Here is a 25781-nt window from a genome sequence, read left to right on the forward strand (position 1 = left end):
TTGCTATCCCTTTAAGAATTGCGAGGCATTACTTTAATGGTAATTCGTTTAGCCAAATGAACTGCTGTTGATTGATTGCTGTTCTTTCAGCCTAAAGGAGTATACTCCCTGAATTGCTGCTAAAGCGGGGGGGGGGAGAGACAGAAATGCTGTCCGTCTTGTCATTGTGTAACCCGAATGCTGCTTTCTAAAGTAACTAATAGGTAGATGTTAGTGAATGCCCCAGTGTCTCGTTGCTTCCTGTTTCTGCATTCATCTTTCTATTTGAATGCAGCAGCTACCAGTCTTGGAAATGTACGTTCATGCGTTGGGAATAGGCTGGATTTGGGGGGAGGGGAGGGGAGGGGGGGGACATGCCAGCAGACTGTATGCCAAGTTCTACACGCCGTGAAGTCAGAGGAGTTACAGCCTGGCCCACGGAAACTGATTTGATTGGCAGAGGCAGTTTGCTCTGCTTGTTTGATGATGGAGCTCAGTTCAGGAACAGGTTCAGATTACAAACACAGGGGGAGTGACCAAAGAGGGGAGGGGGTGGAGAAAGAAAAAAGATTTACAGGCACCAGAAGGCTTTTGAGCTCGCAGCGAGCGAGCTTGTGAATGAAGTGAATCCAGCAGCACGGGGGCTGCGGTTTCTGCTTTTTATTCTGCATTGTTGCCTTTTTTTGTTTTATCACAGAGATACAATCAGGACGATTGCAACCCCTTGTGGTTTAGGTTCCTGTTGGGGGGGAAAAAAAGTTACTGAGCGAGATGGACACTTTATTTCATTCTGCGAGAGCCGCATGCTGGATGTGTGTGTTTGGGTCACGTTTCCACTGATCCCAAATAATCAAGCTTTCCTCAGAGACCTATGGCAGTTGGAGCTAAGTAGTCCAGGCACAACTCCTGTTTCTAGAGGACAACCCAAGGGATCCCACATTCCTTACTTTAATTCATCTTGTGCACACGCCTGCTGTGGGGAGCCTGGGTCATATTCCTGCTGTAGTAGTAAAAGGTAATTCTACCAAGCTGTGTTGGATTGCAGGCAATTATTGTTTGCCAAAAAAATTGCACTTGAATGTAATCTGTTTGAAATCAAAATTTCTTATCTCTCTTATTTCATGTTTAATTTGAATGCCACACTTTTGGTGGCCCAAAGGGACAAAAGCAAAAAGAGAACACAAAAAAGTAGTTTGAGTTGTAAAATAATGAAATGACTGTGTGATCAAGTTAAATTACATTAGTCAATGTGGAACAAGTGCTCACTTGCAAACTGCGCAGGGAGAGTTTTTTTTTAATTTGGCTTGCAGGAATGCAGTGCTTCTCACAAGCCTGCAGCCTTTCCCATGTTTAGAATAATTTGGGCAGGTATGTGATGAGGTGAAAATGGCTTGAAGAGCGGGTGGCATTGAGACCATCAATCAGATTAGCCTGACAGCTCCTCCCCAGTGTAGTCTGTGGAGGGAGACAAAGTTCCCTTTCAAAAAAAGGTCCAGCTTTCACTGTGGAAGGAAGTCCGTCAAGGATTGCTGTGCGTTTCTGTATTACTGCAAGGAGCCAATATGTGAATACTCAGGAGAAAAATCGCATGTCCAATGCTGTACTCAACTCGAGGTACTTCTTAAGACTCGCACTTTTTTTCTAAATGGCATTTTTTTCTTATTTACCGCAATGTATCAAATCTTTGTAAGATTATTCCACACGTTTAACTGTTTTTTAAGCATATAATTTTACGGCCAGCTGCAGTAATTTTTCGGAATGTTTATACAGTTGAGAGTTGTGAGCTGATATTGTTTATCGCCACACTTTCCTGTCACTTTCAGTGGAAGGGGCTGTGAATTGTTACAGTGAGGAAAGCAGAATCTCCAGTTAGCTGTTCAAAGTCTGCTGACAGTGCATTTGGATGAAAAATTAGACCAGTGTAAAACTAATTCTAGTTTGTGGAAAAAGGTCAACTGACAGACTGTCGACCTGCATGTTTTGTAACAAATATCATTGACATAAAAGCAGGATTAGAATTCTGTCACTTCTATCAACCCAATGATCTGTTTTACAGGGTTTACAACTTAATTATATGAAGAAAGTCTGTTCTTTGCTTGTGAAGCATTTTGGTTTTGTACTTAAATGCCCCACATGTAAAATGAAGAGATATATTTGAGAAAATATTTTCTGAAAAATGAATGTCATGGTATCCAGTTTTCACAACAGGAATACATCTATGCTCTGGAGAGAGAGAGATTGTTTGAAAGTTTTTGCTTGTTAAGGCTGTGATCCATTAGCAGTATGTGTTCAACATTTATGGCCAGATGCTACTTTTAGTAGTATATTGATTTGAATTCTGGATCACCTGCTCTGTGTAGTCATCTTTATGCAAGTAAAACGTATTTAGGGATGTTAAATCCGCTGAAGTGAAAGGCATCACATTTGAACTTGTACTGGAACACCAGTGGAACTTTTGGAGAACAGCTATGTAGTATGAACAAGTTAATTTTTCACTCATACAAGCTGTTAGGTCACTTTAGAGGACAACCGATCCTAAAAGTCTGTTTCATTCAAATTCCCTGCAATCAAACTTGGATTATATTTTGTAAATGTGAAAGGGTTAAACTGTGTTTACGTAGATCTTTTCACAGTGGAGGCTGGAGCCAGATATCTCTCATCATAGACATTTATTCTCAAACGTCGATTTTATTTTCATCAGTTGTTTTTCTTATTATGTAAGGCTGCTGTGTTGATGTATTTTGACCCATGTGTTGACTCAGGTCAGAGTGTGTATCCCTCAGGTTTTGCAGCTTTGTTTGCTGTCGCAATCCCCACATGCCTTGTGCTTGTTCTGGAGGACAGCCCTGCACATTGACTGAAACAGTCCCCTTGCATTTGCACTTTTAACACCCACTGGGAAAAAAAACTTTGGGAGTGTATGCATTCGCTTTAACGGTATTATTTCTAGGAAGCATTTTTGTTTAGTGCAATAGGTCTAAGCTAGCTTTCCAGTAAGGCCTTTTAAAATCTTCATTGCCGAAAGAATGCAGGCTGGAAAACTGAATGAAATCAACTTAAGTACTGCTTATGAATTATTTGTACTCTTTAGGCTTTTGTGATGCATTTCACTATCGCGTATAATGTCTGGATTCGTGCCTTCCAGGTTTGATATGATGGGAAAATTAGAAACTAAAGATATCCTTGAATTGTTTACCCAATATTTAAATCGTTACAGGACTGCTCAAAGTTACTTATTTGAAAGTAGATCCAAGTTCCTTTTCTGCAAATTTTCACCAGAAATAACTGTTAAACAGAAGATGAATTTTATACTGATGAGCATTGCTGTTAGAAAGTTTAAAAGAAGCATCATTTTCAGTATTGGAACTGCAAAGCATTCCTCTTTGGATTGAAATAAGTTTGCACAATTGTTCCACTGACAGGCTAATTCTTCTTTCTGCAGCCTTTCAAGTGAGGAGCCACACAGTAAAGAGGAGGACATTGGTCTTTCATGCCTATACGCAAGAATTCAGATGGGATTAGAGACCAGATGGAGTTCCAGCGGTGGTCTAAGGATCTTCACTAACAGGATGCCGGGTTGTTGTTACTTCGTCTGCTGGGCCATGTTAACCATGGCAGCACTAGCTGCAGCAAGGCCACAGTTTAAGCCTACTGATAATGGTGCTTCAGAAACTGAAGGTAAGTTAAATTGCATTGATTACAATGTTAAGTGGCAGTTATTGTTACATCAAGGGAAAATAAAGACACATTTTGTCTAATTCAACCTTCTTAGTGCTTCTAAGCTTACTCCAGTAAATTTTGTTTAACTGGCCTGAGCCAGTAATTAAACTTTGGTATCTTGCTTACTTTATAATGGGACAGCTGAGACATTTGCAAAAGTTTGATGTTTGGTCTTTACCATTTTACTTATTTCAAGCAGCACCAGAAAGTGCACATAAGGCCCATGTCTTCAAGACTTCTCTATTTTCCAGTTACTTTTGCTTGTAATTTGTAAGTCTTCCTCATTTCTTCACATCAGAAACCACAACTGAGCATTTAAATACTTAAAAGGGGAGATAGCATTTCACTTCAAAAGCCACACTCAGCAGTGCATTTAATTGTGATTTTATATTCAGCAGCTTCTGCTCAGTGACTTCCAGTGATTGAGAACCCACTCTGATGTAGCTTTATCAGTGAAGTTTGGTTGAATTGCTCATTATTTTGGCAATGATCTCAATTCTGTGAGGTGGTTCCAAGAATTCGTTGGTACATAACCATTGCTCTAGAAGGGCTCAGTCAAAATAGGATTTTGGTGTGATATCATACTGAAGTTGATTTTTTTTTCTCTGTTTTAAATGAAGATTCAACATGTTAAGTAAATGTCAACGTTCTCAAAAATACAGCAACACTTTTAAAGAAATTGTGAAGGAATGTCAAGACGCAGGTGATCTTGCTCAGTTCTATGATTCATTCCCATTAGCAGTTTAAAAGCAGTTGCCATTACCTTAATAGCTTTTGTTACTAAGGATGCAACTTAAAATTATGCCATAATTTACATAAATGAGGCTTCTTAACTGATGGACAGATAAATGAATGAAGGCTTATGTCTATGGGTCTGTCGACAGTCAAGGGAAATTGCAGTTAGTGTTTTGGCTTGGTGGTAATCTGAGAATATAGAGAGAGCAGTTAGGTTCTCATCACCATTTAATGAGATCTATATTATTTTCCTCCTGCTGGTGACATGAGCATTTTCAGTGACAACCCAGTGCTGGTTGCAACTGGTCTTGGAAGCTGTCATGGTTATTTGATTTATGTAAGCAAGAATACAAGGAAGTAGTGCAGAGAGTGCAAGTTAGCTCAGTGTAGAATAGAATCTCCAGTTTTAGAGATGTTCGTTAAATACGACCCTATGGATAAGAGGAGCTGTTTAAAGAGTGAGAATCTTTCAACGCATTTAAGTTCCTTCATAAAGGGACAAGGACACCTTCTTGTTCGCTAACATGGACACTTTTTCATTTTAGCAGTTGTTTCAGTGTACATTGTAGTTAATTGTGAAATTTTGAAAGCTAGGCGCTCAAAAGCTCATGTGTAGCAATGCTACGTCCGTTCTTCTTCTGTCTAGTGAGATAAAGGAATGGAATGCTATTGAGAAGTATTTGTACAGCAAGGTAAAAGACCAGGTGAAAACAAATGAGAGCTATAGTTTCAATGCCACTATCGGTGCTGCAGTCACCACCACCACCACCACCTGCCCCCCCCCTCCTTCCTTTGGGGAAGTGACTGGCCTCCAATTGGCAACTGCCCAAATTGAAATCACAAGCTCACCACGTGGGGAACTGTGGGTGCAGACCCACATCTTATGACTGTATGATGTAGCCTGTCGGCACATTCCTAACAGCAGCCTCGCGGTAAGATACTATTTGGGATTGTGACCATTAACTCAGACCTTTATGAAACACAGACCTCTACAATACAATAATCCTGTTTGGGCCATGGTGTCTTTCTGCCTTGTATTTTCAAAATATGTATTGTGAAAATATAGGGCACATGTGCGAAAATGAGCTGAGTTGTTAATGGCTTTTATTTCTTTACCGTTTTTTAAGTTGCAGCAAAAAATTATATTCTGAGGTCTAAGTTTTAGTCTTGTCAGAGAAAACTGGAATTGTTCCCTGCCCGAATCTCCGTAAGCTAAACAAAAGGCATATTGAGCAGGCCATCTTCTCCTGTGTTTCTGAGCCAGTTGTTAGGAGGTTTGAGCAAGTGATCTGGGAATGATTTTCCTCTCCCCCTAATAACATGTGCCTTGCCCCCAAAAGTAGTCTATAATGAAGATCAGAAATGCAGTGACATGGGGAATGAAAGAAATGATGTTGAGATGCCGGCATTGGAGTACAGTGAGCATAGTAAGAAGTCTCCCAACACCAGACTAAAGTCCAGTGGATTCATTCAGGTGACTCACCTGATGTAGGAACAGTGCTCCGAAACTCGTGATTCCAAATAAACCTATTGGACTTTAACCTGGTGTTGAGACTCCTTACAATGGGGAATGAAAGCTGTGTCGTCCTGCTGTCATACTCTCTGTTTTCTAAAATTCAGCTGCATAATCCTTGATCAGGGTATCAGGGACATAATCTTTGTGATGGATCACTGAAAATAGGTGCCTATTGCAAAAGAGATTTGGCACTCTTGAATGCTAATGACTTTGAGTCACACCCTACAGTGCAAATTAATCAATCCATACATGTTTAAAAAACACAAACACTGGTTTACACATTTCTTTCTACTTGACCTTTTTACAAACTGGAACTTTGGCACTTTCCCCCACTTACAGCTGTGTCAAAATTATACTCTTGATAAACTGCACATCAGAGGTTTGGCTTTGCTCAGCTATTGCCTACAGCCTAATTTGTGTCATGCACCTTTCCACACCTAAGCAACAAGCGCAGAATCAATACACAAGTGTGAACCAGACTCCTTTTTTTCAGACTCTGCGCCACTCTGGCATTAAATTAGGTATTGAGCAGAAATATAACTGCCCTGCACTAAGTTCCCCTTTCATTTCCATAAACTGAGCCTGGAGCACAGAAGTGGGTCTTTGGAGAGGTGAAATGAAAACCTAGGGTCGGCATGGCCTTTCAGGAGTTTTTGACTCTCCGGCCCTTTGGGCTATGCTCCGATCCAAGAGGATTGAAACAGGCATCTGGCTGACATGTCTTCAATCGCTGAAGGGTTTTCCAAGGTACACACAGAGCTTTGAGCAAGAGACCTGCTTAGATTGTGAAATAAGGAAAGATCAAATCCATTTTTAAAAGTGATTTTTGTGCGTTATATACCATTTTTGTAACCAAGAACTAAAAGGAGGGCTAATTGCTTATTTCAGTATTTAGGAACTCTAGAAGTGAGTGAGGTCAAGACCTGCAAAATATAAATTCTTAAAATTCAGGACAGTTGAGCAGCTAAAGTAGATATGGAGGTATCCTGTCCAAATCATAAATAATTTGTCTTCCATTTTAACATTTTGGCATTGCGTTTAAAGGAGAATTATAAACCTTTGGCTGAAGCTTTGTGTTCAAATGTTGCTAAACTAGGAGTTTGTAGCACATCATTGCCAAATATTAGATGTTTTCTGTAAAATTAGATACGATTGAACCATCTGACATTTGCTCTGGGCAGTGTCTACTTGGCAAAGAATTAGTTGAGTTAACCTATGCCCAATTATCAAGGTCACCAGATAAACAAACACTGCTGGCAGCTTCAAATTGTTTTTAGCATGAAGCAGGTTAAACCTTCAGAGTTTTATCTGGTGTTTTTGTTCCTTTCTAGGTTGCTCCCAAATAAGGGAACGTAATACGTTAATTTCTGATATTAGTCGATGCTGAACGTGGCTACTAAAACCGCCAAATAGGCTATTTAAAACCTAAGCCAAGTGGGTTAAAGCCTCTTTGGACTTCATTTTGGCAGCTGTGAAGTTGATGGTGTCAACTCAGTGATGTGTAAAAGAAGAGCAGCCAAGTGGATTTTGCTGTTCTCCTGTTTGAACATAGAGGCAAAGGCTCACATTTGTAAATAGTTTGTTCCATCATCTGTCTAGATTCCAGCACGATAATGGCATTTGGACATAAAGCATATGTAAACTAATATTTACATTAAAACAGGCAAGGCATTGGACACCTGGTGTAGAAGTGGAAGGTATGCATACCTCACAATCAGATTATTGCCAGTTCAAATTCCAGGGCTGCCTATCATTCAGTCCAGTGTTTCCAGTGAGCAGCTGTCTTGGCTAAGTGATTGGATAGAGTCTCCTATGGGGGAGGAGGTTACCGCATTTATTTGAGAGGGGAGGAGGGAGTATATATTGGCAGCACAAACTCATAGAAGTGTAATTTCTAGCAGGCCAACACAGTATTTTTGACAGGCATTACAATCAACTTTGGGGCAATTGGTTCACATTAGAGTTGTTTTGTAAAGGGTGCATTGGGAATATAGATAGCTTGAAAAAGTGTGGTGAAGTGAAAAGAAAGCTTCACACTTTAGGGTGACACAATCTGATGTACAAATGTTCATCAGTTATGAAAGTCAAAAACAATATAATCAAAATACAACGTTCATTAATTCTATAATCAGATAAACTAAAATAAATTTTCTATTTTCAGTAGCATAAGGGTCAGGGCCTTATAGGCATCATGTGTTAAGCATGTCAGGATTTACAGAAAAAGCGCTTTAGTAGTAGATTTTCAAAATTACATACTGAATTGGTCAAACCAACACTGAGAAAACAAGAATATCAGTCACTGCAGTGTCTCAAAACCAATAATTGTAATGTATCCTTTTAAAATAGTACTGTTCTGGCACTGAGATAATATGTGAGCATACTGCTTGTTGCAATTTAGTATTTGCTGCACTGCCACATATAAAGTTCTTAGAGATCCTTCTTGAACAGATTCTGTTGTTTGAGAGTGGCATGTTAAATTGCTGTTGGGCAGAACAGCCTCTTTCTGTGCTGTAAATACTATGAAATCATTAAAAGCAAAATATTGCAAATGTTGGGAAACTGAAATTAAGCTGAAAGTGCTGGCAATATTCAGCAGGTCAGGCAGCATCAACAGTGGGAAGAACAGAGTTAACAGCTGGAATTCTCTGACCCCTCACACCCGTGGGATTCTCCTGCTGCAGTGAACGGAGATTTTGCTGAGTGCCAAATTTTCTGTTCTCTCTGCCAGCGGCTGTGGGGGGGGTGGTGAATGGCTGGAGAATTCATAGAATTATAGAATCATCATAGAATCCCACAATGCAGAAATAGGCCATTCAGTGCATTGACCCTAGCTAGTCCCCCTGACACTAAGGGACAATTCGGCATTGCCAATCCACCTAACCCGCACATCTTTGGAGAAAATCGAAGCACCTAAAGGAAACCTACACAGACACGGGGTGAATGTGCAAATTCCACACAGACAGTCACCCAAGCTGGGATTCGGACCTGGGTCCTAGAGCTGTGCGGCAGCAATGCTAACCACTGTGCCACTGTTCTGCCAGCACAGATCTGGCACTGTTTCAATCTATCACTGACATAGCTAGCAGTTAGTGGAAGAGTGAAACAAGATATTTTATATCATACCTTTCCTGTCCACAGGACATTCCAAAACACTTCACTGTCACTGAATTATTTTTAAAGTGTGGTTACTGTTTTATAGGTAAATGCAGTGTCGATGTGTGCCCCACAAACAGCTTTGCTGCTTTTTGAGTAGTTCTTCATTCAGTTTGGAAGCTAATTTCTGATTTGTTTACCTATCCAACTGAACAGTGCTTTTCATCTAGGTTTCAGGCTCTAATCACAGAATCGGAGTGAGAAGTGGAGCACGAGCTGCGTTAGCAGAATGTTTTCACAAGCCTCTGGAAATAGAATTCCAGCCAACATTTCAAGTTGATGATTTTTTCATCAGAACAGGAAAAATATATAACCAATCTTAAGCAAAAATGGAGGCAGGGAAAGAACAAAAGGGAAGGTCTGTAATAGACAGAAAGCCAGCAGTGATTAAATGAAAAAAAGGATAATGGTGCAAGGCAAAGTAAGAGATGTAATGGAATGAATAAAATGACAGAAGATGGATCTCAAGGAGACAGGAATAGCAGGATTGTGACCAACAGCTCACCGAGAACTGAAATTGTTGAATTGTTATAAAAATTATAAGTGGAATTAATTAAAAATCTCCCCATCGTCAGTCTGATCTCCTCCCTTAGTGTTCTGCACTGTTCCATTGAAGCTCAGTGTAAGCATGAGGAACTTTTGATAATGTACTTTACAGCCTTCGGAACTCAAGTTTACTTGCTTGAAACCTGTTATTGCATTTCAGACATCTTCCAGCTCTGGCGAGAGATCATTGGCCTGAAAGATTAGCTCCATTTCTCTCTCCTGAGATGCTGCCCGACTTGCTGAGGATTTCTTTTCAGTATTTATATCAAATCACATCAGTTGTGGATTTTACTTTTTTGCTTTATTTCCAACTTTGCTGTGAATGATAATAAGATTATTACTCATTGTGTGACTGGTTAAGAACTTCTGATTGTCCAGGATGTATACAAAGAGCAGCCCCAGCAGAATGAAGGAAAATTTAGATAGATGTGGCCTAGTAGAGTCCATTCAGACTGGTCTTCTGGTTGGCTGAATTAGTAATGGCTGGGAGTTGCTTGGCTTGTGAGTGTAAAGAGAAAACTTGACAGAAAGAGGTTAATATATCCCCAAGAAGTGAAAGTTGACAAACCTCAATAGTAGTTATTATAATTTCTTCAATATATCTAATTATAGGGAAATGTTAATATGGTCATTTCCATTGTGCTTATCACCTCCCACAGACTGATGCTGGACTACACCATTTAAGTTGTCCATTATTCAATATTTTGCCTTTGTATGCATCTTAATTTTGATGATTCTGAAAATGCCCACAAATTTAATCAGTGAGGTGCAGTCACCTGGGGATTTTTTTTTAAGATGGGAATGGAAGGATGCGGACTCGAAGTGCACATAGTTTTAGTTTAGGCAGACATCATGATTGGCGCAGGCGTGGATGCCTGAAGGGTCTGTTCCTGTGTGTACTTTTCTTCATTCTTTGTTTTGGTGATTGGTCACAGCCCCATTTTCACCTCCACTTTTCAGAATTTCTCCAAACCTTTAACTTAACTGCCAAGAACCCAGAAATTAAGTAGATTGGAGCATCTATTCGGGGAAATGACAGCTTATGACATTGTTTGTGTATAAAGTTCTTGGAGGGCTCAACAGGCTAGGTGCTGGGAGACTGTTTTCCCTCAGTGGCTGGAAACCTTAGAACTTGGGGTCGGAGTCATACAGAGGTTAAAATTGAGATGAGGAATATTTTTATTAAGAGTTCTGTGAATGCATTGTTGAATATATTCAAGGCAGAGATCAGTAGATTCTTGGGCACAAAGTGAATCGAGATAGAATAGGAAAGTGGAATTAGTGTAGAAGATCAGCCATGATTTGATTGAATGACAAAGCAGACTTGATACCTTGCTGCTGCTTCTTATTTTCTCACTTTTGTCAAACTGAGGTGTGGTTGGATAGTGAGTAGGAACACAAGCAAAGACCAAATTATTTTTGCCACTCTGCTCGTTTGGGATCAATATGGGCAATTGAAGTCAGATGAATTAACAGCGCAGATCTGGTACTGTTTTGATCTATATCACTGATTATAGCTAGTAGTTAGAGACCTAGTGGAAGAGCGAAACAAGACATCTACATCACACCTTCCCTGTTTGCAGGACATTCCAAAACATTTCAATCAGTGAGTTATTTGTAAAATGTGGTTACTGTTTTCTAGGTAAATGCAGTGTCAATGTGTGCTCCACAAACAGCTTTGCTGCTTTTTGAGTAGTGCTTCATTCAATTATGAAGCCAACTTCTGCTTTGTTTATCTACCCAGCTGAACAATGCTTTTCATCTAGGTTTCAGGTTCCAGTCACAGAATCAGAGTGAGAAGTGAAGCACGAACTGCATTAGCAGAACTGCTCTATAAGCCTCTGCTATGAAGATTTGATTATTTCTAATGGTGTCAAACAAACTCTAATAGACTGGCTCCTTTGGCTGCTCTTGTAAATGGAGGTAACATGGGCAGCGTATAGTTTAAATAACATAGTATTCATCTCAGTTTCAATGGTTATTCATCAGCATCGTTCTTGGAAGAACCATTCCTATGTATCTGTGGAATAAATAGATTACTTCAGTGGTGGTCAGCAAGATATTTTTTCAGTCCTGCGAACGGCTGTCATAATTCCATGGCACCAGCACAACTTCTAAATGATGACTCCTTCATGTTCTTTGATTCACTGAAGGATCCTTATTTACTGCATTGTTGAAGAATGGGTTTATGTAAAACCATGGCAACACATAATTGTGGACTTTTGAGGTGCATTACTGATCAATCACCAGACCTCACCTGGCAGCATCACATTCGAAGCACCTGTCATGGTGGTTAGAAGTACAAATGAGATTTATGGTTCTTTATTTATTTGTGGTTAAGTCATTTATCAGTTTCTTCAAGGTAGCTTGAAGGTAAATTAGTAGACTGGTTTAGACAGCTGGAGCAAAGAATGAATATTTATTCTGTTTTCAAATGTTCTGCCAGTGAGTGTCATGATCAGGATGCCTTTTAATATATAAAAAAAATCAAGCTTGTACAGTGACTTGCATATCTCTTTGTTTCTACATTTCTGTTTTTTTAAATGAATGCTGATGTCTTCATAGGAGGGACTGGGTTGAAGGAGTTGTTGAGCCTGGCAGAATAAGGGACTGTGCAGAAATGCAATCAACTGTACGTGTTTGCATTTCTATCCCTTCCTCACACTATCAGTCTCAGTTTTTGATTTAATTTGATTTATTGCTGTCGCATGTATTCGTATTCAGTGAAAGTTATTGTTACTTGCACGCTATACAAAGCGTACTATACATGGAGAAGGAAAGGAGAGAGCGCAGAATGTAGTGTTACAGTTAAGGAATAGAGAAAGGTCAACTTAATGTGAGGTAGGTCCATTCAAAAGTCTGATGGCAGCAGGGAAGAGTCAGTTGGTACATGATCTCAGATTTTTGCATCTTTTTCCCAATGGAAGAAGGTGGAAGAGGGTACATCCGGGTTGTGAGGTTTTTCGATTATGCTGGCTGCTTTTGAGGCAGCAGGAAGTGTAGACATTGTCAATGGATAGGAGACTGGTTTGGGTGGTGATTGGGCCTCATTCACGACTCTCTGTAGTTCCTTGCGATCATGGACAGAGCAGGAGACATACCAACTGTGACATAACCAGAAAGAATGCTTTCTATGGTGCATCTGTAGAAGTTGGTGAGAGTTGTAGTGGACGTGCCAGATTTCCTTAGTCTCCTGAGAAAATAGAGGGTTGGTGAACTCCCTTAGCTATTGTGTCGGCATGGGGATCCAGGACAGGTTGATGGTGATCTGGGCACCTAAAAACTTGGAGCTCTCAACCATTTCTACTTCATCCCCATTGATGTAAATAAGGGCATATCCTCCACTACTTCCTGAAGTTGATGACTATCATCTTCATTTTGTTGACATTGACGAAGACATTATTGTCGTCGTACTAGTTCATCAGATTTTCTATCTCCTGTGTAACTACCTTGAATCAGTTCCATTCAATATTGCCAACATTCATTTCAACAAATGTTGTAAAATAGAGCAACAACATACAAATCAAGCAAAAAAAAACTAAGAATAGTAACCAATGTTTTGTAACTTCTTGTTTTACAAGTGAAAACAAGCACTTACAACAAGGTCTGTTGAAACCTGTTGTATCCATCCTTTGGATTTTAATGAATTAAACTTTAGTCTTGTTGGAACACATTCTGAGCCAAGCTCATGTTCTGAATCATCTAAGAAACTGACCTGGTCCAATGTCTAATGCAGAAGACAGGTGTTCCAAGCTTCCTCAAGTGTATGGTAAAGTCATTGTGTAGCATGTTAATGCTGGGCTTGTTTTTCTCATTTCCTTATTCATATATTTTCCCTGGCAATTTCACAAATAGAATTCACAGATGAAATGTGTAGCATTTTGAACAACCAGGTAACTTTACATATAAGTTGCATTTTCTGTTAATTGGAATGATCAAAATCAGAAAGCTCAACTATCTTTACCATTATTTTGACATCTGCATTCTGTCGCTGTCCCATCCAAAAATAGTAAGTGGTAACACAGCTTTTTGGTGGATTGTAAATAGTAATGTTTTATTTCCTGTTGCAGTTTACAATTTACTTGCGGCTTTTTAAGTATGAATTTGTCAGGAAAAAATAGGTGATTGAAAGCTATCTACTTCATAGAAATGCAAACAAAGCCTGATAACTTCCTGAAAAGTGTACATAAATGGAGGACAGCATAGTGCGTCCTGACATCAAGTTCTTTCTACACAAACCCAAACATCAATACCAGGACCTGTAAGCATGATGTGTACATTTTGAAGTTGCTGTTTTAAAGAAAAACTAAGTTAAGAAAGTGGCCCTTAACAATAAAAATGGGGAATTTGACATAATGGGGAAAGTGCAGGATTTTAAACCCTGATTAATGTAATCTTGTATTCCCAACCTCTGCTGATGCCCATATGGAGCTTGTAAGAGAAAGCATGTTTTTTGAAATGTTCATTGAAATAATTCGTTCTGTATACAAAAAAAACTGATTTGTGGAGATTCCAAACTTCTGTTTGCAGTCTGTCCACCTGGCGATGTCCTACGAATGTCCTAACTCAAGTATCACATGAGGTTCTTCAGCCATTTACCAGGGAAGAGTGGTTGGAGTGTTTCCTCTGTTCTTTTATCTTCAGATTTAACCTTCTGGGGGCTGGGACCTGCTACCACCAAGGCTAAAGAGCCCTTCTTTTGCAATGGTGAGGGGACTGCAGCCGTTGGCTTTAAGGACTTGCCCTAGAGGTTAGTCAGAATTGAGAACCAATTGGAGTCCAAATTAAACCCTTCTGACATGGAATACTGAGATGGTGATCACTCTGTCTGGATGTGCATAACCCAATAAATGTCAACCCAGTATTTAGAGACTGTATTCTAGCCGCTACTTAGGTGAATTTTATTCAGAGCTGACGTTGTGAGGTGAGGTTTAGTCTCTACGTATAAATTTCTGTGGTATTTCTCAAAATATGCACTTGCCTATTATGTCATGTTTTAAAACAAAACATGTAAATCTGTGGCTGGGAAGCGAGAATTAAAAGATCCCAGAAACCCTGATTCTAGTATAAATATATCAAAAATTAAATCAGAAATGTACACTGAATGCTATGGTATTATTTTAACAGATATGTCATGGTGCGCCAAAGCATTAGGGGCAGTTTAGCAAAATCATAAACATACAAAGCTAACATTGAGCAAATGGTTTTTGGAGCATGCAGCACCTCCACAAATGAATAACACCCAAAATCCACAGCATGTTAGTCATCTGTGATAACTCTAATGGAATGCTCACAGTAAGGACCTGGATGTACCAGGACCCCCATCATTTTCAACTTGTAAGAAGCAGAACCTCTGCTTGTCCCTTAAAAGACAAAACATCAGGCAGAGTCATGGGCAGGCACCCCACATGCTTGGAGCTAGGTTTCCTGGCTCAGTCAGTATTGACACATCTCTGAGTCTTCATTCTTCATTGGTCCTCTATTCTGCAGACTCAAGGTGACCTACTTTAGGTTGGGGAAGATGCAAGAGCCTGGGAAATCTCCTGTCTGCCCCCAGTTTGGAGTCTCCAAACTTGAAGGATGGTGAAAAGCAAAGCAAAAATTGCTACAAGTTGCAACTCATTGTTAAGATTACATCAGATATATCGATGCATTTTTTTCCCTTTTTTAATGTGGTTAGATTTTGGATCTGTTTTAACAAGAGCGTTGTTTACGGTCTGTTTTTCAGAATGCTTTGACATTGTTGTTTCACTGAGTACTTCACAGCGATGGGAAAGTTTATTTTCATTTTGAAAATTTTTTTGATTGTTTTAATGATTTTTATCTAAAACAAGCTAGGTGTGTGTGCTAATTAAGCTGTGCCTCAGGGTATGGTGCTCTGCGTACAGAAGCATTAAACCACAATCTGTGGAGCAGAGGAATATTGCCACTTTCCCAAAGCTTCTCATTACAGAATACCTTTACACACCACTATCCCATCCCCTTCCTTCAATTGATTATCAATCCAGGATCGGAGAAAGAGGGCACCTTATTTTGGCAGTTGGTTGCCCATATAGACGATTGTGGCTAAATTCCCACTAGTTCTGTAGGCCGGGCTGATGATGAGGAAGAAATATATGGGGATTCATTGTCAAAGAGTATGAGTCGCCAGTGTTACCTTCAAGGTGCAGAGGGCTTATGTTCACCTGAACTGGGCCAATTATAGTTCTTGCATCTATAATGGCTCTAGTGGCTGATAAATGTGTCGCTGTTTTCTCTTTGACAGTGCACTGATCCTGCAATTTAGAACAAAAAAGTATAGAGATGATTTGAGGCAATGATCCCTTTTGACATCCCGCATTAAACAGTCATATCATGTAGGACATGGTAAGACAAGCTAGCCTGGTCAGGTGCATTCTAGACTCAGTATCAATATAATATGCCCTGCTACAACAGCGCAATGTTCAATTTCTTAAATGAGTCATGCCTCAGACTTACGATTACGAACTAATTATTTCAGTGTACTCCATTAATGGAATGCGGTATGTATGTTTCAGATTTCATGATAAGATTAAAATCATTGAAACTTCCAGTAAGTGCTGTATATAATTGGCTGAAATGCTCCCTTGTCCCTTGCTATGGCTTTACCTGAGTCATGGTTGCTAACAGTCCATCGACTGGTTTGATTTAGAATCATGATTTTTTTTCTTTTGAAACCAAACTTTGTGTGTCTGTTTCAGAGTTGAAAATTGCTAGCTTCCGTTTGAACAGGTCAAAGAGCAGCTTCACAGTTGTTGGTTTAATCTGCCTTCAGTAAGGCTTTGCTGTCATTTTAGAACAGCTTTCAACTGGGAGTGGCATGGTGGCACAGTGGTTAGCTGCTGCCACAGCGCCGGGATCTGGGTGATTGACCATGTTAAATTACTCCTTGGTGTCAAGGAGCTTTGCAGGGTAAATACGTGGGATTACGAGAATAATTCCTGAGTGGGATTGCTGTCGGTGCAGGCTTGATGGGCCGAATGGCCCCCTTCTGCACTGTAGGGATTCTGTGTTAACTTTGTTTGTCTGACTGAGACATAACTATGAAATATAGGTGTAAACAAAATACAATGTTAATGAAGGAGGTGTGTCGAGGAAAATAAGGAGGTCTGTTAAATATTCTACTGTAGAGGATGAAACAAAATGTAAGATTTTGTTAGTGCCTTTAATCCTAACTTTGAATTGTGTTATCATTACCATTGATGCTAATGCAACCTATTTCCTCTGAAAGAACATCTTCATTTTTCATACAGTGTGTTACTTGGCCAGTTTATCTGAAAATCAGTGCTCAGTTTTATACCATCAATGGGATAGTTTGAACATATGGAAGAGTTAGCAAGTTCACAAAACTGTATTATTCCATTAAAGAAAAAAAAAATCTACAAATGCTACTTGTACACAGTGGACCTGTGGTATGGTGTTTGGCACTTACCTCCTGTCTCTGTGGTTGTAGGTTGTTTGAGTTAGGTTGGAGCATTTGTTCCTTCCTGTCTGGAGTAAGTATGACCACTTGCGCCAGCTGCTGATGGTAGAAGCCCTGCCAAGGAGGAAATCCTTTAAGAGCCTGTCATTCTATTTTCCTTTAGTGACAGGTAGGACATTTACAAGCAGAATCATAACACTGTAGTTCTTCAAAACTTCCAGTTAAGAGCAAAGATTATGCTTTTTCATGTTCTTTTGAATAGATAAATTTATTCATGTGATTATACCTTTTAATTGGTTTGTGCCTAGTTCACCCATCAATGTGTAGTGCTTTTCCTGAACAGCTTGGTGAAGGTTACAAACTCTGAAGGGAAAGTTGGGGTGAAAGTATCTCATCAGTTTGTGACATCTTTGTTGTCCTGCTTTAGCATACCAGCACCATCTGTTTGATTGCCTTCTCTCAAGTTCCAGTTTAGTAATGCAGGAGCCTGAACATATTACATTCCCATCAAATGCTTTGACGGCACGTTTGCCCAGTGGTTAACATTGCTGCCTCTCAGCTCCAGGAACCTAGGTTCAGTTCTCGACTTGGATCACTTTCTGTGTGGAGTTTGCACATTCTCCTGTGTCTGCATGGATTTCATCTGTGTGCTCTGGTTTCCTCCCACAGTCCAAAGGTTGCAGGTTAGGTTGATTGGCCATGCTAAATTTCCCCTTAATGTCCCAGGATGTGTAGGTTAGGGGGTAAATGTATAGGAGTTGTGGGAATAGGGCCTGGGGTGGGATTGTTGTCAGTGCAGACTTGATGGGCCGAATGGCCTCCTTCTGCACTGTGGAGTTTCTATGACCAAAGCAACTGACACCACGTAGATTGATTTATTGATCTTTGTTGCAAAATGTCAAAGTATTTCTGTGATTAATGTATACCATTTATCCAATACATGGATTGGGATGATAATAATATAAAGAGCAACAGGGGACAAGAGTCCCTAGAGTGTGTTCAGGAAAATATTCCATAACAATATGTTTCCAGTCCAACAGAAGAGGAGGCATTGCTTGACCTGCTCTTGGGAATGAGGGGTGGGATTTTATGGCCTCGCTCGTCCGAAAACCATTGAGTCCTACTCAAGGCCAACGGACCTTCTCATTGTTCGCCACTCGCCTGCTCTGATTCCCGAAGTGGACAAGGCGGTATAATTCCGGCCAAGGTGTCAGTAGGGGACACAGATCATTGTATCAAAAGGCTTAGATTGACCGTGGAAAAGAACAAGGAGAAATCCAGAGTAAAATTAGTTAACTAGGGAAAAAACAATTTCAGTGGGGGTAAGAATGGATCTGACCCATACAACATGGAATTAAAGATTAGCAGGCAAAACTGGAACTGAACATTGGGTTGTCTTTAAAGAAGAGAGAGTTTGAGAACAGTCAAAGTATATTCCCACAAAAGAGAAAGACAGGGAAACAATCCAAAGTTCCCTGGATGATGAAAGAGATAGTGTTTAAGCACCAGCAAAAGCAGTGTAATGACAGATGTCAGCTTGGATAATATAATTGAGAACCAGGCCAAATCTGGAAGGTTCAGGAGAATTGACAAAACAAATAAGAGAAGCAAAAAGAGGGAATGAGAAGAGACTGGTAGCTAACATAAAGGGAACTCAAATGCCTTCTACATGCATATAAATATGAAAAAAATGCCAAGAGGAGGAGTAGGGCTGATTAGGTGTTTAAAAAGGCAATTTACACAGGCAGGCATGGGATATAGCTGGGGTGCTAAATGAGTACTTTACACCTGCCTTTACCAAGGAAGCTGCTGAGGCCACGGTGAAAGTACAGATGGTCCAGACATTTGATGTTTTAAATGTTTTAAAATGAGTTTTAAAATGGTTTAGAACGGAGTTGAGGAGGAACTTCTTCACTCAAAGGGTGGTGAATCTCTGGAATTCTCTGCCCGTTGAAGTGGTGGAGGCTGCCTCGCTAAATATTTTTAAGATGCGGGTTGATGGGTTTTTGATAAGAGAGGGGATTAAGGGTTATGGGGAGAGGGCGGGAAAGTGGAACTGAGCAGCGACAGATCAGCCATGATCTTATTGAATGGCGGGGCAGGCTCGAAGGGCTGGATGGCCTACTCCTGCTCCTATTTCTTATGTTCTTATGTTCTTATTAAGAGGCATTGGACAAGTTGTCTGTATTATAGTTGATAAGACATCAGAACCAGATGAGATGCATCGAAGGATACTGAGGGAAGTGAGAATGGAAATTACAGAAACACTGGCCATAATTTTCCATTCTTAGACTCAGCCAGGGAGAGGACTGGAAAATTGCAAATGGTCAGAGGTAAACAAGCACAGGCCAGTCAGTTTAATGTCACTGATGGGGAAGCTTTCAGAAATTGTAATTCAAGAGAAAATTTATAATCTCCTGGGCAATTGTGAGTTAACTAAGGAAAGCCAGTATTGATTTGTTAAGGACAGCTCCTGTTTGATTAACTTGCTGGACTTTTTTGATGAAATAACAGAGGGTTGATGAGGAGAATGCTATTGATTACGTGAATTCCAAAAGGCATTTGTTACATGTTGCACCACTGACTTGTGAATAAAGTTAGAGTGGGTGGAATTAAAGGAATAATAATAGTATGAATGCAAAATTGGCTGAGTTGCAGGATGCAGAGAGTAGCAGTGAATGGTTGTTTTTCAGATTGGAGGAATGTTTATATTGGAGTTTCCTGAGATTGGTGTTAAGAACCTCCGCTGTTGCTGACCTATACTGCTGTACCAGTGCACAAAGTAAAATTTCAAAATTATTGAATGATATGAAACTTGGACGTATAATGAATGATGAGGAGGACAATGTAAAACTTCAAAAGGATGTGAGCAGGATGGTGGTATGGGTAGACAAGATGCAGATGAAATTTAAAGCAGAGAAGTGCAAAATGATTCATTTTGGCAGAGAGAACTTGGAGAGACAGTATACATTAAAGGGTACAATTCTCAAGGGTGCAAGCGCAGAGGAACCAGAGAATATATATGCATAAATCATTGAAGCTGGCAGAGCCAATTTATATGCATAAATCATTGATGCTGAAGAGCACAATTAATAAAGCGTATGGCATCCTGGGATTTATCAATAGGAGCACAAACTGTACAAAAGCAAGAAATGTTTATTAAACCTGTGAAAAACTGGAGTATTTGCACCAGTCCAGCTGCCAGTCCAATGTAGGAAGATGTGACGGCATCAGAGAAGGTGCCGAAAAGATTCAGGAGAATGGTTCCAACGATGAGTAACTTCAGTTATACAGGAAAGTTGGAGAGGTGGGACTGTTCTCCTTGGAGGAGAGAAGGTGAAAGCAGATCTTCTAGTGATATTCAAAATCAAAAGCAATTGGACAGAATAGACAAGGAGAAACTGTTCCTGTTGGTGGAAGGATCAAGAACCAGAGGGCACAGATTTAAGGTAATTGGCAAAAGAAGCAAAGTCAACCTGAGGAAAAGCCTTTATTTTTTGCAGCAAGTGGTTAGGTTTTGGACTGCACTGCCTGAGAGTGTGGAGGCAAAATTGAATTATCTGAAAAATAAATAAAAATATGACAGTTGGGTCAAACAAACAATAGGCAATGCTTCTGTAATGTATACAGTTTCAGAAAGCAATGAAATGTGTGTGTCATTCTTTCCAGGTCTAAAATAGTATGATAAGGAGTATAGCTAATGCTAGCTAAACGATGAAGTGTTACAAAATGAGTTTCTAATAAACAAGAAATTATAAGAAATTTTAAGTTAGAAGTAATTCAAGTGGAATTTAACAATTGAAGTGCATTTCTTGACTTTTTTTTTCTAAACATCTACACTAAACTGCAATTTGCATTAATTTTAAATCAAATAAAAAGTCCCAGGATATTTAAAAGCATTTTCAAGGAAAACAACGGAACCAAAGAAGGGTAACCTAAAGTTTAATCAAAGGGAGAGATTTTAAAGGTGGAACTGGTGGTGGACAAGCAGAGGTCATTAGGAAGGTGATTTAAAGGAGCCAAATCATGCATGGATCCATGAGACCGATCTAATGCATTGGGCTTCTACTAAGTTTGGGACCAGTGGAGAGGTATTTAATTGTATATTGTGATATGGTTTAGTTTATTATAATGCACTACGTACGGGCCGATTTATCATCATTTGCCTTACCACTGTTTAGTTTTATCAGGCCATCAATGTAAATATAAGGACTCTGATACTGTAGCTTAGATGAGGAACTTATAGAAAGTTTTTTGCGATTCAGCATAGAATGTTAGAATAGAATTTATAGAATGTTCTTGTGATTCAGCACATTCTGGTGCCAATCAGAGAGCAGACTGTACCAAACCTGGCAAGGTGATAGGATTCATAATGAAGGCACCCCTAGATAACAGCAGTCATAATATGATTGAATTTTGCATTCAGTTTGAGGGAAAGAATATCATTTTAGATTTAAATATGAGCAATTATGAGGGCATGAAAGCACAGCCAGCTAAAGTTAACTGGCAAATCAGGACAAGGGTCAATAGAGATGCAGTTGTGGATATTTAAGGGGATATTTCAGAATACACAGAATATGTACTGTTCAACAAGGAAAAATGCCAAGAGGAGGACCCATCATCTGGGTCACAAGGTGGCACAGTGGTTAGCAATGCTGCCTCACAGCGCCAGGGACCCAGGTTCAATTCCTAGCTTGGGTCACTGTCTATGTAGAGTTTGCACATTCTCCCCGTGTCTGCGTGAGTTTCTTCTGGGTGCTCCGGTTTCCTCCCACAGTCTAAAGATATGAGGATTAAGTTGATTGGCTGTGCTAAATTGACCCTAGTGTCAGGGATGAGCAGGATAAATATGTGGGGTTACGGCAATAGGGGCTGGGTGGGATTGTGGTTGGTGCAAACTTGATGAGCTGAATAGTAGCCTCCTGCATTGTCGGGATTCTACGATTTGTGGTTAACTAAAAAAAAGCTAAAGATTGTACCGATATTTTGGCCTTGGAGGGAGTGCAGAGGAGGTTTACTAGGCTGATACCGGAGTTGAGGGGGTTGAGCTATGAGGAGAGGCTGAATAAACTACGCTTGTACTCGTTAGAGTTTAGAAGAATGAGGGGAGATCTCATTGAGACATATAAGATGATGAATGGGATGGATAGGATAGAGGTGGAGAGACTCTTCCCGCTCAGAAAGGATAGTAGGACTAGGGGGCACAGCCTCAAGATAAAGGGGGGGCGGTTTAGAACGGAGTTGAGGAGGAACTTCTTCACTCAAAGGGTGGTGAATCTCTGGAATTCTCTGCCCGTTGAAGTGGTGGAAGCTACCTCGCTAAATATTTTTAAGACTCGGGTTGATGGGTTTTTGATAAGAGAGGGGATTAAGGGTTATGGGGAGAGGGCGGGAATGTGGAACTGAGCCAAGACAGATCAGCCATGATCTTATTGAATGGCGGGGCAGGCTCGAAGGGCCAGATGGCCTACTACTCCTATTTCTTATGTTCTTATGTTCAAACTTAAAAGAAAAAGCATATAATTACACAAAGGTAGCAGGTCAGAAGATTAGGCAGAATAGGAAAGAACAATCAAAAGATTGATGGTAAAGGAAAACTTGGAGTATGAGAGAAATCCTGCTAAAACTGTAGAATGAGTGTCTGTGGGAATTTTTAAAAATGATTTAACAAAGTGAGCTGTAGAAAAGTGGGGAGGGAGCAGATGAATTGAGTTATTTTACACTGGTCTTCAGAGTGGAGGATACAAGTAACATCCTAGAACTGTCTGTAAATCATTAAATGGAAGGGAGGGTGGAACTTTGGGAAAATTACAGGGAAGTGGTACTGAGCAAATTGTTGGAGCTCTGGGCTGATGTGTCCCCAGGTCCTGGTAGACTTCATCCCAGTGTCTTAAAGTAGTAGTGAGATCATTGACGTATTGATTTTAATTTTCCAAAATTCCCTGGATTTGGGGAAAATCTCATTCGATTGGAAAATAGCAAATGCAACTTCTTTATTCACAAAGGAAGACAGAAAACAGGAACTATAGAACCAGTTAGATTAACATATGTCACAGGGACAATGTTAAAAGCTATTATTAAAGACATTATAGCAGGACACTTGGAAAAATTCATTGTAATCAGGCAGAGTCAACTTAGTTTTGTGAGAGGGAAATCATGCTTAACATCTTATTGGGGTCCTTTGAAGAAATAAGATGTGCTATGGATAAAGGTGGGTATTCTGTACTTATATTTCCAGAAGGTACTTGATAAGGTGCCACATCAAGATTATTGTGAAAAATAAAGCTTCAAGCGGGTAACATATTTGGCATGGATTGGAGATTGGCTGGCTAACAGGAAACAGTAGGCATAAATGGGTCATTTTCTGATTGGCAGTAATGTGTGCCACAGGAATCAGTGCTGGGGTCTCAACCTTTTACAATTTACCTAAGTGACTTGGAAGAAGGTATAGTAGGCAAAATTTCTAAACTTGCTGATGACAAAGCGTTAGATAAGATAGTAAGATGTGAAGAGGGCATATGAAGGCTACAAAGTGATTATAGCTAGCTTAAGTAAGTGGGCAAAGATCTGGCAAATGGAATATAATGTGGGAAAGTGTGAAATTGTCCATTTTGACATGCAAAATATAAAGAAGTATATTATCTAAATGGAGAGATTGCAGAATTGAGATGCAGAAGGATCTAAGTGTCCTAGCACATGAATCACAAAAGGTTAGAATGCAGGTACAGCTTGTAATTAAGAAAGCTCATAGAATGTTATCAATTATTGAAAGGGGAATTGAATACAAAAGTAGAGAGGTTATGCTTCAGTTATGCAGGGCAGTGGTGCGATGACATCTGGAGTACTGCGTACAGTATTAGTCTCCATATTTAAGGATGTAAATGCATTGGAAGCAGTTTGCAGAAGGCTCACTAAATAATGTCACAACAGATCCCCAGTTAGGGCAGAAATTAAGAGAATTTATTTCTGAGGTTTGTGAGTCTTTGGAATACTGTGCCTCAAAGCATAGTAGAAACAAAGTCTTTGAAATCTTTTTAGGCAGAGGTAGGTAGGTTATTGATGAACAAGGGAATGAAACGTTTTCAGGTGTGAAAAGTGGGAATGTGGAGTTGAGGTCACCATCAGATCAGCCATACTTTTATTAAATAGAGTACAGGCTCAAAGGGCCGAATGGCTGACTCCTGCCCCTGATTCAAATGTTTGTAAAGACAAAATGTATTTGGTGCACAAGGCTGAGATTCCTTTTCCTGGCTCTGAGGATTTCAGACCATTGGGGTATAGATGACCTTAGATCATTTAAGGAAGCAGATCAGGCTTGGGTATAAGAAGGAAAACAATTTTATGATTTTTCCAATAAATAACCAGGGGAAGTGTTACTATTTGTAAATCTTGTTCAGATAAGTAATTATTTCAGTGTGAAATAAAATGTATTTTCTAGAAATTTCCTTTGATATAAAATATTACAGTAAGGATTCTGAACATACATTTGTGCTTAATATAGAAGTTCTGATGCTTTTATTTGATGGTGACACTACATTTAATCCTAAGTACAATGAGTAAGGTGAGGTCGATTGGACCCCAGGGAAGTTACAAATGCGTAATTGTGTGTCTTGGTATGTATCAGTTGGTGGGGCGGTGGGGATATCTCAATTAAAGTTTTATTTGGATGTAAAACATCTGCACAGCTTACTAATTTGCAACAAAGAATTGACAGTAGGGAGATAGAGCTGGTTGCTTAGGGAGTCTGCAAATGAATAATTATTATTTGTATGTCTCTTTGCCTTATGAAATGTTCCTTCCAGCCCTTTTCAACCAGATCACAATTAAAAGTAATTTTGCAGTCACTTTGTCATCTGGGAATGTAAATGCCAGTCATATCAAATTGCCTCACACAGTCTTGGTGGAGTATGGTGCAAGAAATACCTGGTGATTCATTACAGCAGTTCCTTGTTGAAACAAGAAAGCCCAGGAGTAATTTTCTTAACATAATTACAGCTTAATTAAAGAGACATGTCTAAAACAGGTTTCTCTTAACAGATGTCATTCTGTTGGAAAATGATTTTGGCTCTTAAGCAATTTTATGTTTTTAGTCTGAGATAAAGACTGAACTAAAAAATAATCACAAGGCCAGTATAATATATTTGTGTGCAGAATTGCCTAAGAAGAATATGAATGGTAAATGAATTTTTTTTTTTGCCTATCATTTCCCCATGCACCTCATAAGTCAAAACTCTGCAGTTATCTGGTCCCAAGCATCTGCCCATGCTAGTCTCCATTACTGCAAAGAACCAGACATTGGCTCCCCACAACTGTCTAACTGATATTCCCTCCCACGCATCACCTCACCTCTCTATTGGGAGATGTGTCCTTTGTATTATTCAGCTTCTTCTCATCCGGAATGCACTGCCTGGGAAGGTAGTCGAGGCCGGAAACATTTAAAAAATATTTGGATGAGCACTTGATATATCATAATATTCAAGGATATGGACAAGGCAGAAAAATGGAATTTTAATGGTAGTTATTGTCGGTGCAGGCTCAATGGGCTGAATGGCCTTTTCTGCATTCTGATTCTATGATACTCTCTTTTGATGCATTATGACTTAGTCAAAGAACTTAAGAGGTTGACCTGTGCCTTCCACCGTGTGACTGAACCCACAACCAGTGATCCTATTGCACAGCCCTGGGTCATTT

At 39.7% G+C, this 25781-nt stretch overlaps 1 protein-coding gene across 11 annotated transcripts in view; it reads left to right on the plus strand.

Moving 5' to 3' along the window:
- Positions 1-25781, plus strand: part of fgfr2 (fibroblast growth factor receptor 2) — a 154984-nt gene that overhangs the window by 63204 nt on the left and 65999 nt on the right. For 6 of the 11 annotated variants that reach the window (XM_080205727.1, XM_080205728.1, XM_080205729.1 and 3 more), the window contains exons 1-2: positions 582-994; positions 3422-3657. In XM_080205727.1, the coding sequence (XP_080061853.1) occupies positions 783-994; positions 3422-3657 (448 nt within the window). In that variant the 5' untranslated portion in view covers positions 582-782. Of the gene's footprint in view, positions 1-581; positions 995-1333; positions 1594-3421; positions 3658-25781 lie in introns of those variants that run through there. The other 5 variants (XM_080205737.1, XM_080205735.1, XM_080205734.1 and 2 more) reach the window with 3 other exon arrangements.

This window comes from Carcharhinus amblyrhynchos, chromosome 17 (assembly GCF_965287045.1).
Source record: "Carcharhinus amblyrhynchos chromosome 17, sCarAmb.v2.hapA, whole genome shotgun sequence".
Taxonomy (NCBI): domain Eukaryota; kingdom Metazoa; phylum Chordata; class Chondrichthyes; order Carcharhiniformes; family Carcharhinidae; genus Carcharhinus; species Carcharhinus amblyrhynchos.